The sequence below is a fragment of the Chiloscyllium plagiosum genome, chromosome 20 (genome assembly GCF_004010195.1).
Source record: "Chiloscyllium plagiosum isolate BGI_BamShark_2017 chromosome 20, ASM401019v2, whole genome shotgun sequence".
Classification (NCBI taxonomy): Eukaryota; Metazoa; Chordata; class Chondrichthyes; order Orectolobiformes; family Hemiscylliidae; genus Chiloscyllium; species Chiloscyllium plagiosum.
In genome coordinates, this window is record NC_057729.1 from 53,558,503 (window position 1) to 53,573,891 (window position 15,389).

At 42.5% G+C, this 15,389-nt stretch overlaps 1 protein-coding gene across 5 annotated transcripts in view; it reads right to left on the bottom strand.

Moving 5' to 3' along the window:
- Nucleotides 1–225: 225 nt before the first annotated feature.
- The window catches only part of matn4 (matrilin 4), a 72,308-nt gene continuing 57,144 nt past the window's right edge, over nt 226–15,389 (bottom strand). For all 5 annotated transcript variants that reach the window (XM_043710850.1, XM_043710854.1, XM_043710849.1 and 2 more), the window contains 4 exons: nt 12,665–13,078; nt 9,148–9,300; nt 7,106–7,210; nt 226–2,325 (listed from right to left, as the gene is read on the bottom strand). In XM_043710850.1, the coding sequence (XP_043566785.1) occupies nt 2,264–2,325; nt 7,106–7,210; nt 9,148–9,300; nt 12,665–13,078 (734 nt within the window). In that variant the 3' untranslated portion in view covers nt 226–2,263. The remainder of the gene's footprint in view (nt 2,326–7,105; nt 7,211–9,147; nt 9,301–12,664; nt 13,079–15,389) is intronic.

The window sequence follows — 15,389 nt, forward strand, 5'->3', positions numbered from 1 at the left end:
ACACACACACACACGTACACACAGAAACACATATGCACACAAACTATGGCTGACATTTTCTGCTTTGGCGCCTTATATCCAATGTAACCCTGAAAACCTCTTTGAAAATTATTTTCTCTGTGGGGGAAAAACACAAATTTCTGCAAATAATTTCTGACAAAGACTCCAACTCAAACTTGAGCTGGTAACCAATGAGATTGTCAATGGGACAAAACATTTGTTTTGTTTATTGCACATTTTTTTATTTAATGAAATAGATTGTCTTTATTAACCATGAAAAGTTATAGTTAAGTCCTATCATAGATTTCTGTGTTTTTCGTTTATTCCTGACACAGGAACCTGCTGTACATCTTATATTGCATTTGAGAGGGGCAATTTTAACATTGGCTGATGGAGTAGATAGTTTTAATCAACCTGCTCAAAGTTGGTAATGATGTACCTCAGAAGCAGGGACACTCCCACTGCATTACAAGAGCCCTCAGAAATTTGTCTCAATTCAACAGGACACACTAGAGTAATAAACTATTTTGACCAATGGTGTAAAAAAGATCAAAGGCCAATTATCCAATTGTTCTATCTGAGGTTGTCAGTGGGAATAAGAATTTAGTGTGGCACATAATGGGTGGGCAATTCAATATATGTTTTGATATCTCACACACTGCCAATGTTAAAATAACCCCACTCCCCCTATGTGTCCAACAGACCAAACACAGACACTCTTGTAAAATGATGGTAACTATGTGTCTGAAAACTATGACAAAAACAGAAAATGCACAGTAAGCCTGTCAGCTATCCTGAGAAAAGAAAACAGGAAGAGCTGGTGTTTCAGATATAAACCCTTCATCTGTTTACAGCTTTGGTTTCTCTATCCAAGGGAGGATATACTGCACTTGCCTTAGAGGGTGTGCAATGAAAGGCCAGTGGACTGATTCCTGGTCAGGAGATTGCCCTATGAGAAGGCAATTTAGCAGAAGTGGAGAAGTTGTGAGAGGTGATAGTGAGGTAGAACCGGGTGTTACCAGCATACATATGAAAACTAACTAGGCCTATAATACCAAGAATTTAGAAGAACGAGAGGTAATCACATTGAAGCACATAAAATTCTTAAGGGTGATGTCAGCGTGGGATCTGAGAGGTGGGAAGTTTAGCATTGAGTCACAGTTTCAGATTAAGAAGGCTGATGTTTCTGGACTGAGATGTGGAGAATTTTCTTTCTCAAGAGACTGGCGAATCTTTAATATTCTTCACCCCCCGAAAGCGGTGGATGCTCAGTCATTGAGCATTTTGAAGACTGAGATCAGTAGATGTTTGGATAATAAGGTAATTAATTGAGAATAGAGTGGCAAAGTGGATTACATACAGATTAGATACAATCTTGTTTTGAGGCAGGACAGGCTTGAGTAACTGAATAATTTCTCATACTCCTATTTTGTTATTCTTATTCACACTGAGTTTTTAATCACATTAAAGGTGCTATAGAAATGCACATTGTTGATGCTGAGTGAAACTTCAAGAGGGAGCTGGGGGCAGAGATCAAATCATGTAACACTGGGTCTATAGCTGTCATTCTCTAAAGCAGGTTGGAGAGGAATTTTAGCAGCATTTCTTCCTCTTTAGTCACTGTGGGTTTTCACTCTGTTTCACGTTTAGCTTAATTTAGGAGTTTGCGAGGTTGGGATGGGGCTGATGGATGAGAATTGTCTAGGTCCAAGGCACTGTTGTGGGGCAGGATTATCTGCTCTTTCACTGACTCTCAGTTTGATTAGCCTCTCACCAGTTGTTTCCAGTGAGAAGCTGATCAGGTCTCCCATGCATTTTCAGTTTTGTTTTCCACCAGTCCTTCCTTTCACTCTCCAGCGCCCTGAATACAAGTTTGTTGACAAAACCTACTGTATATTTCCATTACCCTCCGTCAAAGGTTCACTGTTGCCTGCACTGACCCGCTGAACTTTAATAATTCCTTTTAAATAACGTGCAGTTTTAGACACCTATATTTTTAAACAAAATATTGGGAGTTCTTACTGCATGCGCAAGTTTAATATAAAAAGTGGAAAGATATACATCTTGTAAAATGATCTTATAAAAATGGTCTTTTGCTGTTAAATCGCTCAAAGCAGTGGAAAATCGCGTCCTAAATGAATATCTTCTTTTATAAAAAAAACACCCAGAAAATGAGACAATAACACAAAAAGCTAAATTAACTTTAGTGACGCAGGAACACCTCGGATGGTGCAATGATGATGGTGAGTTTTATGTTCACATTTTATTTCACTGCCTTTGGCAACCTGTTTTCCAAATCATCCAACTTTCCTGTCATCTGGGCCAGTGTCTCAGGTCAAGGAAGATCCCATGTCGTCATCAGGAACAAAACTGAATGGTAACCACAGACAATAATGGCAGAGAATGCACAGCACAGGATCAGGCCATTCAGCCCATCTAGTCCATTATTTCATGGGATGTGGGATTCACTGGGAGGGTCAACATTCATTGCCTGTCCCTAAATCGTCCTTGATTTGGTTGGTTTGTTTGGCCATTTCAGAGGGCTATTAAGAGCCAATCACATTGCTGTGAGTTTTGAGTCACAGGTAAACCAGGCTAGCTAAGGACAGCAGATGTTCTTTCCTACAAAGGTTTGATGACAGTTTCACAGTCTTAATCCAGGATAATGGATCATTGGCCCAATAATATAGCCACTATGCTATTGCTCCCAGAGTTAAAATTATTGGTCTGTTAAATTATTACAAGGTAACTTGTGATCATTGGCTTCTAATGGATTAGAAACATTCGCCCTCTAGCTTCCAAAATATAAGCATTTTAGGTTTTTACATGGTGTGGATGTGGCTACTGTTACTTGGAATTTTAGTTTAGGTTTGTCATTATCTTCATTATCTAACATGGTCTCCTTCTCTATACCCACTCTGCACTGAAGACTCCTCACTTTATCTCATATCCTAATTCCTTCATACCCGGAGTACTTCTAACCTATACTGAAGTCTACAGTTGGTGATATCATTCTGTGATTTGACAGCATTTGAGAAACAGAGTGTGATAATAATTACATGAACAACTAAAGGAAGAAAAACAATTCTGCACATAATGATAATAGAAGCAATATAAGTTCCTTTCCAGAGACCTGATCTCTGTACATAAGAGGAAAATATTAAGATTTGCATCTTTTTTGAATTACCCAAAAGCTTGGGGAGTTTGCGTTCCCCATTGCAAAACCTTGTCCATTCAATGTTGACTTGCCAACCAATAAACCAGCACTCACTACTCCTGTGGCATAAATTGTGGACATTTGAAATTTGGCATTCTTGCATTTGTCCTGATTACACCGGAATGAAATGCTTTGGTAGCATGGGCAGAATTCCATGTCCTGGTTTGTAGTTGATTGTTGGGAGGGAGGGAGGGTAGGGAAGTGGGTGGGTTGGCGTTGAGGGTAGCAGGGGAACTGGAAATTTCCTTGGATGGCCTTCCCTCCAGCCTTCCATCCATCTCAGCATCTCCTCAATTTTATAGTGGGACAGGTGAGGTCCTAGCCAGCCCATGGACCTCTTATAGCCTTTTAATAAACACTCAAGACCATTTCCCACTCACCCCTCACCCAGCCTCAATTATCAGGCTGGCAGGAGGAGATCAATGACTGGGAAGGAGAATGTTGGGGCAGTGGCGGAGAATGGGGAAAGGCCACAAAGTGACCCATCCATACCCCCTTGAACTCTTCATCAAAACCCTCATGGGCTCATCCATCCTTCTCACACTTACCTAATAGAGCTGTAGAGTTATAAACCATGGAAACAAACCCTTCAGCCCAATATGTTCATGCCAACCAAGTTTCCCAAACTAAACTACTACTTGCCTGTGTTTGGCCTATATCCTTCTAAACCTTTCCTATTCATGTACCTGTATGAATGTCTTTTAAATATTGTAATTGTACCTGTATCTACCAATTCCTCTGACAGTTCATTCCACATACCAACCACCCTGTTTGAGAAGGTTGCTCCTCAGATCCCTTTTAAATCTTTTTCCTCTCACCTTAAAAACATAGCCTCTATCTCTTAACTCTCCCACCCTAGGGAAAAGAACTTATCCATGCCCCTCATGATTTTTAAAACCTCTGTAAGGTCACCTCTCAGCCTCCTAAGCTCCAGTGAAAAGGTTCCAGCCTATCCAAACTCTCCTTATACTCAACCCCTCCAATCCCAGCAATATCCTTGTGAATCTCTGCTGAACCCTCCCCAAGTTAATTCTATCCTTCCTATAGCTAGGTGACCAGAACTATACACAGCACTAAAAGTGGCTTCACCAACATCCTGTACAACCGCAACATGGCATCCAACTCAGTGGTCTGAACAATGAAGGCAAGAGTGCTAAGCACCTTCTTCACCACCCTGTCAATCTGTGATGCAACTTTCAAAGAGCTATGTACCTGAATTCCTAGGTCTGTCTGTTTGACAACACTTTCCAAGGCCCTACCATTAACTGCATAAGCCTTGTCCATGTCCGTCTTAACAAAATGCACCACCTCACATTTATCCAAATTAAACTCCATCTGCCATTCCTCAGCCCATTGGCCCAAGTGATCCCTTTGTAATCTTAGACAACCTTCTTCACTGTCGACAATAGCACCAATTTTGGTGTCATCCACAAACTTTCTAACCATGCTTATAAAATTCTCATCCAAGTTGTTTATATAAATGATAAACAACAGTGGACCCCACACCAATTCTTGCTGAACTCTACTGATCACAGGCCTTCAGTCTGGAAAACAACCCGCCATCAACACTACCCTCTGTCTCCTATCATCAAGCCAATTTTGTATCCAGTTGGCAAACTTTCTTTGAGTGATCTAATTTAACTAACTAGTCTATCATGCAGAACCTTGTCAAATGCTTTGCTAAAGTCCATGAAAACAACATCTACCTACTTTGCCTTCATTCATCTTTGAGTTTTTTGAGGACATGACAAATCAAATTTGTGAGACACAATTTCCCATGCACAAGCCATACTAAATATCCCTAATCAATCCTTGCTTTTCCAAATGCATGTAAATCCAATCTCATAGAATCCCTTGAACAACTTACCCACCATTGATGTGAGATTCACAGGTCTATCATTCCAGCCTCCTCCTTACAGCCTTTCTTAAATAAAGGCACAACGTTAGCCACCTTCCAGTTTTCCAGCACCTCATCCGTGGCTGTTGATGATACATACATCTCTGCTAGGGGCCCCACAATTTCTTCTATAGATTCCCACAATATCCTGGGATACACTTGTCCCAGAGATTTATTCAGATTTATGTTTTTTCAGACCTCCAGTACCCCCTCTTCTGTAATGTGAACTGATTTCAAGACAGCAACAATTATTTTCTGAGTTCCCTAGCCTCTATGTCTTTCTCCATTGTAAATATTGATCCAAAATATTCATTTCTCCCATCTCCTATGGTTGCACTAATCCTAGGCTCCTAGGACTTAGACTCTCTGGAGGACTGCTTGTATTCCTAGATCTGTCCACTGTAGCCTCAAGTACTGATGGGAAGAGGGACATGTAGCTTTCTGAGGTGGGAGGGTCCTGAGTGAGGAGATGGTGGGGAACCAAACCACCAGTCAATCATTCCAAAAAAAGAGAAGCCCTCCATCCTAAAACTCCTGGCCAATGTCTTTCTTTTCAACAACATTCAACTCCTAAATCTGAAGTTTGTCGATCCTTTCAGGCATTTCAAACCTATATGAGCTATTGCTTAACTCACCCCATCTTAAACTGGTTCATTCCTTTTCCAGCACTGTCAATGTTCATTATATCCCACACCATGGCTTCTTCACCTTGCAGTCTCAGTTATAAAATACAAAAATAGCACATTCCACTTGTGTGAGGGATCTGTCTCTCAATGTCTCGTATACAGTCATAGAGTCATAGAGATGTACAGCATGGAAACAGACCCTTCAGTCCAACCCGTCCATGCCGATCAGATATCCCAACCCAATCTAGTCCCACCTGCCAGCATCCGGCTCAAATCTCTCCAAACCCTTCCTATTCATATACCCATCCAAATGCCTCTTAAATGTTGCAATTGTACCAGCCTCCACCACTTTCTCTGGCAGCTCATTCCATACCCATACCACCCACTGCCTGTAAAAGTTGCCCCTCAGGTCTCTTTTATATCTTTCCCCTCTCACCCTAAACCTATGCCCTCTAGTTCTGGACATCCCGACCCCAGGGAAAAGACTTTGCCTATTTACCCTATCCATGCCCCTCATAATTTTGTAAACCTCTATACCGCTCCAGGGAAAACAGCCCAAGCCTGTTCAGCCTCTCCCTATAGCTCAAATCCTCCAACCCTGGCAACATCCTTGTAAATCTTTTCTGAACGCTTTCAAGTTTCACAATATCTTTCTGATAGGAAGGAGACCAGAATTGCATGCAATATTCTAACAGTAGCCTAACCAATGTCCTGTACAGTCACAACATGACCCCCCAACTCCTGTACTCAATACTCTGGCCAATAAAGGAAAGCATACCAAACACCTTCTTCACTATCCTATCTACCTGCGACTCCACTTTCACATTTATCTGAATTAAACTCTATCTGCCACTTCTCAGCCCATTGGCCCATCTGGTCAAGATCCTGTTGTAGTCTGAGGTAACCCTCTTCACTGTCCACTACAGCTCCAATTTTGGTGTCACCTGCAAACTTACTACTGTACTTCTTATGCTCGCATCCAAATCATTTATGTAAATGACAAAAAGTAGAGGGCCCAGCACCGATCCTTGTGGCACTCCACTGGTCACAGGCCTCCAGTCTGAAAAACAACCCTCCAACACCATCCTCTATCTTCTACCTTTGAGCCAGTTCTGTATCCAAATGTCTAGTTCTCCCTGTATTCCATGAGATCTAACCTTGCTAATCAGTCTCCCATGGGGAACCTTCTCGAACACCTTACTGAAGTCCATATAGATCACATCTACCGCTCTGCCCTCATCAATCCTCATTGTATCTTAACATTAACTTCACTGCTTTGTTGGTTGGCCAGATATCTAGAATGCCAGATGTGATGGCAACAATGGGAATTGAACAGCAACGCTCACTCCATGGAGAAAAGGATATGTTTTTGAGAGAATTCTTCTAACAACGATAATGTGTCCTGTTGGAATGCTACAAGGGTTTCACAAGCACACGGATCTTTAATCGTCTCCTGTCCAGTCACTTCCTCTGAAAGAAAAAAGAATTACCTTTATATAGAATCTTTATCACAAGTTCACTTTGTCCCAAAGTGCTTGCCACCGATGATGTTCCTTTTGAAGTTGGAGCTAACGTGGTTGTAAAGTTGAGCACAGCAAGATCCCACAATCAGCACGGCTGTATAATATGTTTGCATGTTGCTGGTCAAAGAATTATTACTTGTCATGATCTAGGGGGTTCCATTATTCTTTGAATGGGATCTCTTATGTGCACTAAAGACAGCAGACATTCTAAAGATATATAAATAAATAAATAAGTGCAACAGGCAGACTCACAAATCTGTTGTACTCATTCATTGAGATTGAATTGGTAAACTTTTATCCTTTTCGGGGTTTGAGTTGGGTTGACTAAGCACGGTCAACACTGGGAGCTGAGTTCCACTTGAATGTATAATTCAGCAGGATAAATTTGTGGTCTTATTGCACCCAAAGTTGTGCATTGACATGAGCTCAACGGGCAAACTTGTCCTCTTCCTGTGAAACTCCATGGTATAAATCTTCCCAGTTACTGAACGAAGTTCTCTACAATGTGGAAACAGGCCCTTCGGCCCAACAAGTCCACACTGGCCCTCCGAAGAGTAACCCACCCAGACTCATTCCCCAAACCTATATTTTCCCCTGATTAATGCACCTAACATTGTGAGCAATTTAGCGTGGCCAATCCAACTGACCTGCACATCTTTGGATTGTGGGAGAAAACCGGAGCACCCGGAGGAAACCCACGCAGACACGGGTGGAACATGCAAACTCCACACAGACAGTCAGCCGAGGCTGAAATCAAACCCAGGTCCCTGGTGCTGTGAGGCAGCAGTGCTAACCACTGAGCTACCATGCCGCCCGGTCATTTATTGGTTTGGACTATATTCACTGGAATTTAGAAGGATACAGGAGATCTCACTGAAACCTAAAAATATTCTAACAGGACTAGACAAGATTAACACAGGAAGGATGTTCCCAATGACTAGGGAATCCAGAACCAGTGGTTGACAGTTTGAGGATACAGGGTGGGCCGTTTAGGACTGAGATGAGGAGAAATATCTCCACGCAGAGAGTTGGAAGCCTGTGGAATTTACTGGTACTGAAAGTGGTTGAGGCCAAAACATTGACTGTTTTCAAGAAGGAATTAGGTCTGAGAGTAAAGGGATCAAAGAGTATGAGGAGAAGGCAGGAACAGGGGACTGAGTTGGATGATCTGCCGTGACCATATTGAATGGGGGAGCAGGCTCAAATGGCCTACTCCTGTTTCTTGTTTCTATCTAGGAATTTCCTCACTGCAGGTACTGCAGCTCTGACGTTGTAACTTTACTGCCGGTGTGATATTAATCCCATCCTTGCTGTATTTCTGTCAGCAGTTACTGTGACATATAGAAACAGCTTGATTAAAGTTGCTAGTCTTGGTTTCCGGGTTGAGAGAGAGTGAAGGGGTGGGGAACAAAAAGAAAACTGAGGGCAATAGGTAAGGGCACACAGGACTAATTGTCTAGCAATGTTTCAGTGACAATTCAGTAATTAACAAAGTGAAAAAGGCAATAGAATACTCAAGTATTTTCCTGCTTTCTATTTTAACCATGAACAGGAATCCCAATTTATACAAAAACAGAATGTGCTGGCGAAACTCCGCAGGTCTGGACAACATCTGTAGAGGGAGAAACAGGGTTAGCATTTGAGTCTGCTATGACTTTTCAAAGTTAAATGTGATTTGTGATGCTAACTTTGTTTCTTCCTCCACAGATGCTGCCTGATCTGCTGAGTTTCTCCAGCACTTTCTACTCTTATTTCAGGTTACCAGCAGCCGCAGACCGTTTTTGTTTCTGATGTACCCAAAGATGTCACAGGCAGGAAGAGATTAACTGATTCATCAATACCTATTTAGTTATTGAAACAAACAAAAAGGCTACAGAGACATACCCTCACAAATGTTCACTTTTAGGTTCTCAGCGATTTGATCAATGATGCTGAAGTCTGAAGCATAGAAGAAATGTTGATCAACTGGTTCAGATGCAATTTCTCGCAGTTCGTCTTCCACTGCCTTACCGACACCAACAGCGTACATAGTGATCCCTGCAAGGGTGAATATATCATTCATTAACCACAGGCAAAGGGACCTAGGCAACAAAGCTCATTAGATGTCCAATGAGAGTGAGTCTATATGTTTGTAAGTGTCTCTCTCTTTAAGTCTATATATTATCCTTTTATAGGATGTGGGTGCCACTGGCAATATTTATTGCTCATCCCTAAGTAGCCCAGAACTGAGGTCAGATAGAATTCATAAGAACATAAGGACTAGGAGCAGGAGTAGACCATCTGACCCTTTGAGCCTGCTCCCCCATTCAATAAAATCATGGCTGATCTTTTCGTGAACTCAGCTCCACTTACCCTCCCTCTCACCATAACCCTCACCATAAATATCTCTCACCATAACCCTCACCATAAACATCTCTCACCATAACCCTCACCATAAACATCTCTCACCATAACCCTCACCATAAATATCTCTCACCATATCCCTACCATAAATATCTCTCACCATAACCCTCAATTCCTTTACTGTTCAAAAATCTATCTGCCCTTAACTTAAAATCATCCAATAAGATAGCCTCAACTGCTTCCCTGGACAGGGCATCCCACTGATTCAAAACCGTTTGGGCGAAAAAGTTCCTCCTCAACTCAGTCCTAAATCTGCTCCCCTTTATTTTGGGTTTATGCCCCCAGTTCTATTTCATTCGCCCGTGGAAACAACCTCCCTGCTACTATCTTCTCTAAACTCTCCACAATTTTATAAGATCCCCCCCACTCTTTTAAGTTCTAATGAGTATAGTCCCAATCTACTACAATCTCTCCTCATAACCCAACTTTCTCAACTCTGGAATCAACATAGTCAATCTCCTCTGTATCACTTTCACTGCCAGTACATCCTTTCTCAAGGAAGAGACCAAAACTGTACACACTACACCAGCTGTGGCCTCACCAGCACCCTTCACAGCTGCAGCATTACCTCCTTGTTTAAACACCATCCCTCTAGCAATGAAAGACAATATTCCATTAGCTTTCTTAACTACCTGCTGCTCCTGGAAACCAATGCTTTGTGATTTATGCACAAGGACACCCAGGTCCCTCTGCACAGCAGCATACTGCAATTTTTCACCATTTAAATAATAATCCATTTTGCAGTTATTAATACCAAAATGGATGACCTTACATTTACCAACATTGTACTCCATCTGCCAGATCCTTGTCTACTCACTTAACCTATTTATATCCCTCTGCAGGTTTTCAGTGTCCTCTGCACACTTTGCTCTACCACTCATCTTAGTGTCATCTGCAAACTTTGACACACTACGTTTGGTTCCCATCTCTGTAAATTGTAAACAATTGCAGTTCCAACACTGATCCCTGAGGTACACCTTGAACCACTGATTGACACCAGAAAACATTAATTTATCCCCACCTTTTGTTTACTATTAATTAACCAATCCTTTCCCCATGCTAAGACATTACCCATAATTCCATGCACCTTTAGCTTATGCAGCAATTCCCCAAATCTGAAATAAAATGCAACCGTTAACTCTCTCACTGGCCACTTCATTAATGACCCCTGAGGATGAAATCCATCGGGACCCAAGCACTTGTCAACTCACAGCTCCAACAATTTCTTCAGTCCCATTTCTTCGGTGACTGTAATTTTCCTGAACTTGCCTCTCAATTTCCTCTTTTTGACTTATCATTGCTGATGGGGTGTTACTCATGTTATCTATTGTGAAGACTGATGCAAAATCCTTGTTCCGTTCATCTGCAATTACCTTATTTCCAATAATAATAATACCCCAAAATCAGATTCTACAGAACTACCATGAATTTTGATAACTCTTCCCTTTTTGGAGATACAGTATATCTAACCATCAGTTGGTATATTTCTAGCTGGCCTTTTCTCATATTCTAATTTTTCCTTGTTAACCTTTTATTCAATCCTTGCTTTTATCACATATTCTGTCCAAACTTTAGATCTGCCACCCTAGATAATAGCAGTAAAATTCATGCAATTATTATTTATTCTTTCATGGGATGAGGGTGTCACTGGCTAAGCCAACATTTATTGTCCATCCCTAATTGCCCAGAGAGCAGTTAAGAGTCAACCACATTGCTGTGGGTCTGGAGTCACATATAGACCAGACCAGGTAAGGAGGGCAGATTCCTTCCTGAAAGGACTTGAGTGAAGCAGATGGGTTTTTCTTGACAATCAATAATGGATTCAAGATCATCGTTAGATTGTTAATTCCAGCTTTTTTTCTTTGAATTCAAATTCCACCATCTACCATGGGGGCTTTAAACCCGGGGTTCCTAGAACATTACCTGGGTCTCTGGATTAACAACCCAGCAATAATACCACCAAGCAATCGCATCCCCCATTTATGCATGAATCTAAAATACTAGCTGGAAGTGAACTTCTCTGTTTTATTCTAAAGTTGGCCTTCTGTTTTAATAACCTCTGACATGACTTGATACTCCTGAACCCTTCACCCACCATGTGAAGTCAATAAAAAGGACATGCTGCAATGTCCTAATGTTTTATTGGTTCTTGTCCAAGAAATAAGTTTGGTGGTTGCAATATCATTGCAGGGAATCTCAGAATAGAAGAACAAAGAAACAGGAATGGGCCATTCAGCCTGTTAAGACATTCTGGACCCAAATGCCATGCTTCCACACTATCCCCACATCTCTTGATGTTGTTAGTAATGACAAATCTATCATTCTTTGTCTCGTCGCAGGAAGTTTAATTTTAACCCTTTGGCCCCAAGTTGAAGATAACTCCCTTTTTTCATTTGCAAAAATGTGTTTCCCTGGCTTTGGGATTTAGAGCCAGGGGACAGAGTCTCAGAACAAAAGACAAGGACTGAAATGAGGCAGAATTTCTTCCCTGGCAAAGGCTGAATCTTTAGAATTCTCTACCCAGAGGCTGATGGAAGCTCAATCATTAAGTAAATTCAAAATGGGATAGGTGTGGTCTGATCGTTTTTGATTGGGCAATACAGCTGGCTTCACCACTGTAAATGTAGATGATTCTGTGTGTTATGGGTTGGAACTCGCACCAGAGACTTGAGGGTCTCAAATTGTGGTTGGAGTTCTCAGTGCATTTCCAAGGGAGTGTTGCACTGCCACAGGTACCATTGTTCAGATGGATAATGGCGCCAAAACCTCACCTACCCTCTCAGACGAGTGAAAAAGATCCTGTACAGTACCCTGGACATGGATCTAATGGATCTTCAAACTCCAGGGGAATGAATTCACTGGTTTTGGTTTGAGTGGTATCCAGAAGGTTTTTGGGGAGAGGATAAGCTGACAAAATTTGTCACAAGTGACGAATGGAAAAGCTCCTCATTTGTAATTAGACCCTTTTCCAGATGGACAAGCCCCCGCTGCATCTTACCAGCGTCTTTGGCCTTTTTGGCCCACTCAGAGATGCTGTCTTGAGAACGGCCATCGGTGAACACGACGCCTACCCGGGGCTGGCTCTGAGATCCAGGTCTGGCACCTCCTGCTTCAGTGAAGACGTTCTCCACCATGTGTTTGAGAGCGAGTCCAGTCATGGTGCCCTTCTCCATGTACACCACATTGTTCACTGCTTTCTTCAAAGCCGCAGCGGTCGTGTGTGTGCCCAGTGGAATCTCAGTGCGCACGCGGCTGGAATACTGCACCAAGGCAACGCGGGTGCCCTGGCTGGAGATATCCAAGGCATCCACAATGTTGTTCACAAACTTCTTCACCAGTTCAAAGTTCTCAGGTCGTACACTCTTGGACCCATCGATGACAAAGGCAAGGTCAATGTTTGCCTTGCTGCATCCTATTAAAAATTAAACAATTGTGTTAATGTTAAGAAATGGTTAGGGAGTAGAGAAAGGGATCACCTGAAAGACTCAATAGTTAGAGCACCACCAAGTGTAATCAGAGGGCCTGGTTGATGCTCAGTTGTTAGGTCTCTCTGGACAAAGGTAAGAATGTGGTAGATTCATGAAGTGTGAATTTGGCTTCAGCTCCTGATCTTTGGTCGGCGAAAATACAATTTCAAACAGGATGGGGGGAAATACTTGTCTTTGTGGCCAAGATAAATTGTCAGAGGATACTGATGTTCTTCATAGACCTGACTAACGTACACCCCGCTGTTGTGCCATCAGCTGTGGCTCAGTGGCATGGCCCTCAGTATCGCTCAAGTCCTGTTCAAGAGACCTGAGCACAGAATCAATGCTGACACCTCAGTGTGGTGAGGTTCTGTAGAACTGTCAGAGGTATCCACTTTCGGATGAGACATTAAACCAAAGCTGGGCATTAAACATGGGCACTATTTTGAGGTGTTTTAATCAATTTGTTCAGAGATGTTATTACACGCCTCTGGGGGAAAGTGGGACTTGAACCCAGGTCTTTTGGCTCAAAGGTAGGGACACCACCACTGTGCAACAAGAGTCTTGAGCAATACATCTAAGCAGAGAAATTGTCATGGTCAATGATAATCCCTTAATTCCATCATTAAAACCAAATTATCTACTTATATTTGGATTGTTCTGTCTAGGATCGTGCGGTGCATTAGTTGGCTGTCATGTTTCCCGCATTACATTAGCGACTACATTTCAAGGGTACTGCTTTGGCTGGAAAGCAATTTGGGACATGACGGAGGCCATTAATGAAAGTCCTTTCTTTCATTGAAAGGAATGGGATGATGACAAGGTAGGTCAATAATGAATGTGTGATCTGCTCTGCTCCTTGCTGCCCTCTGGGCTAGATATGAGAATTTATGTCCATTGCATATTGCCAGGATCTTCCTTCCTTCAGACAGTTCATTGACAATTGCCCATTTCAATGGATGCAGAATACGCACATGGGCATGCTCCCTTAATAAGTGAAAGATACCATTGGGAAATTGGCTAAGATCAAAATTGGCATACCCTCCTCCGATGATTCATTGGAATTTGTGTTCGATGAATAATCAGAGAGATCTTTGTGCAGAAAGGGTGATTGTCAGTAATAATCTTTGGTGGTCATCTGGTAGAGTACCTACCGCTGGTCAGAGCCTATAGGATCAAGTGGCTGCTAGGACAAGTTAGGCAAAAGTGAGGACTGCAGATGCTGGAAATCAGAGTCGAGATTAGAGTGGTGCTAGAAAAGCACAGCAGGTCAGGCAGCATCCAAGGAGCAGGTAAATGAATGTTTCGGGCAAAAGTCCTTCATCAGAAATGAACAGCATTCCTGCACCACTCTAAGCTAGGACATGTTAGTCTTGGAAGGAGTGATAGAGGTTCAAAAAATCATGAGGGGTATTGATAGGGTGAATAGCCAAGGTCTTTTTTCCGAGAGTGGGAAAGTCCAAAACTAGAGGGCACGGCTCTAAGGTGAGAGGGGAAAGATTTAAAAAGGACCTAAGGGGTAATTTGTTCACACAGAGGCTGGTGCGTGAATGGAATGAGCTGCCAAAGGAAGGAGTGGAGGCTGGTACAATTACAACATTTAAAAGGCATCTGGATGGGTACCTGAATAGGAAGGGTTTACAGGAATATGGGCCAAGTGTTGGCAAATGGGTCTAAGTCAGATTGGGATGCCTGGTCAGTATTGATGAGGTAGACCATCTTGAAATGCATAAAAGTGGATAAATCCCCAGGACCTGATCAGGTGTACCTAGAGCTCTGTGGGAAGCGAGGGAAGTAATTGCTGGGCCTCTTGCTGAGATATTTGTATCATCGATAGTCACAGGTGAGGTGCCGGAAGACTGGAGGTTGGCTAACGTGGTGCCACTGTTTAGGAAAAAATCAACAAGGTAAAAACAATGACTGCAGATGCTGGAAACCAGATTCTGGATTAGTGGTGCTGGAAAAGCATAGCAGCTCAGGCAGCATCCGAGGAGCAATAAAATCAACGTTTCGGGCAAAAGCCCTTCATCAGGAATACAGGCTTGAGCCTGAAGGGGTGGCGAGATAAATGAGAGGAGGATGGGGGTGGGGAGAAAATAGCATAGAGTACAATAGGTGAGTGGGGGTGGGGATGAAGATGATAGGTCAGAGAGAAGGTTGGAGTGGATAGGTGGAAAAGAAGATAGGCATGTAGGGCAAGTCATGGGGACAGTGCTGAAGTTTAGAACTGGGGTGAGGTATGGGAAGGGGAAATGA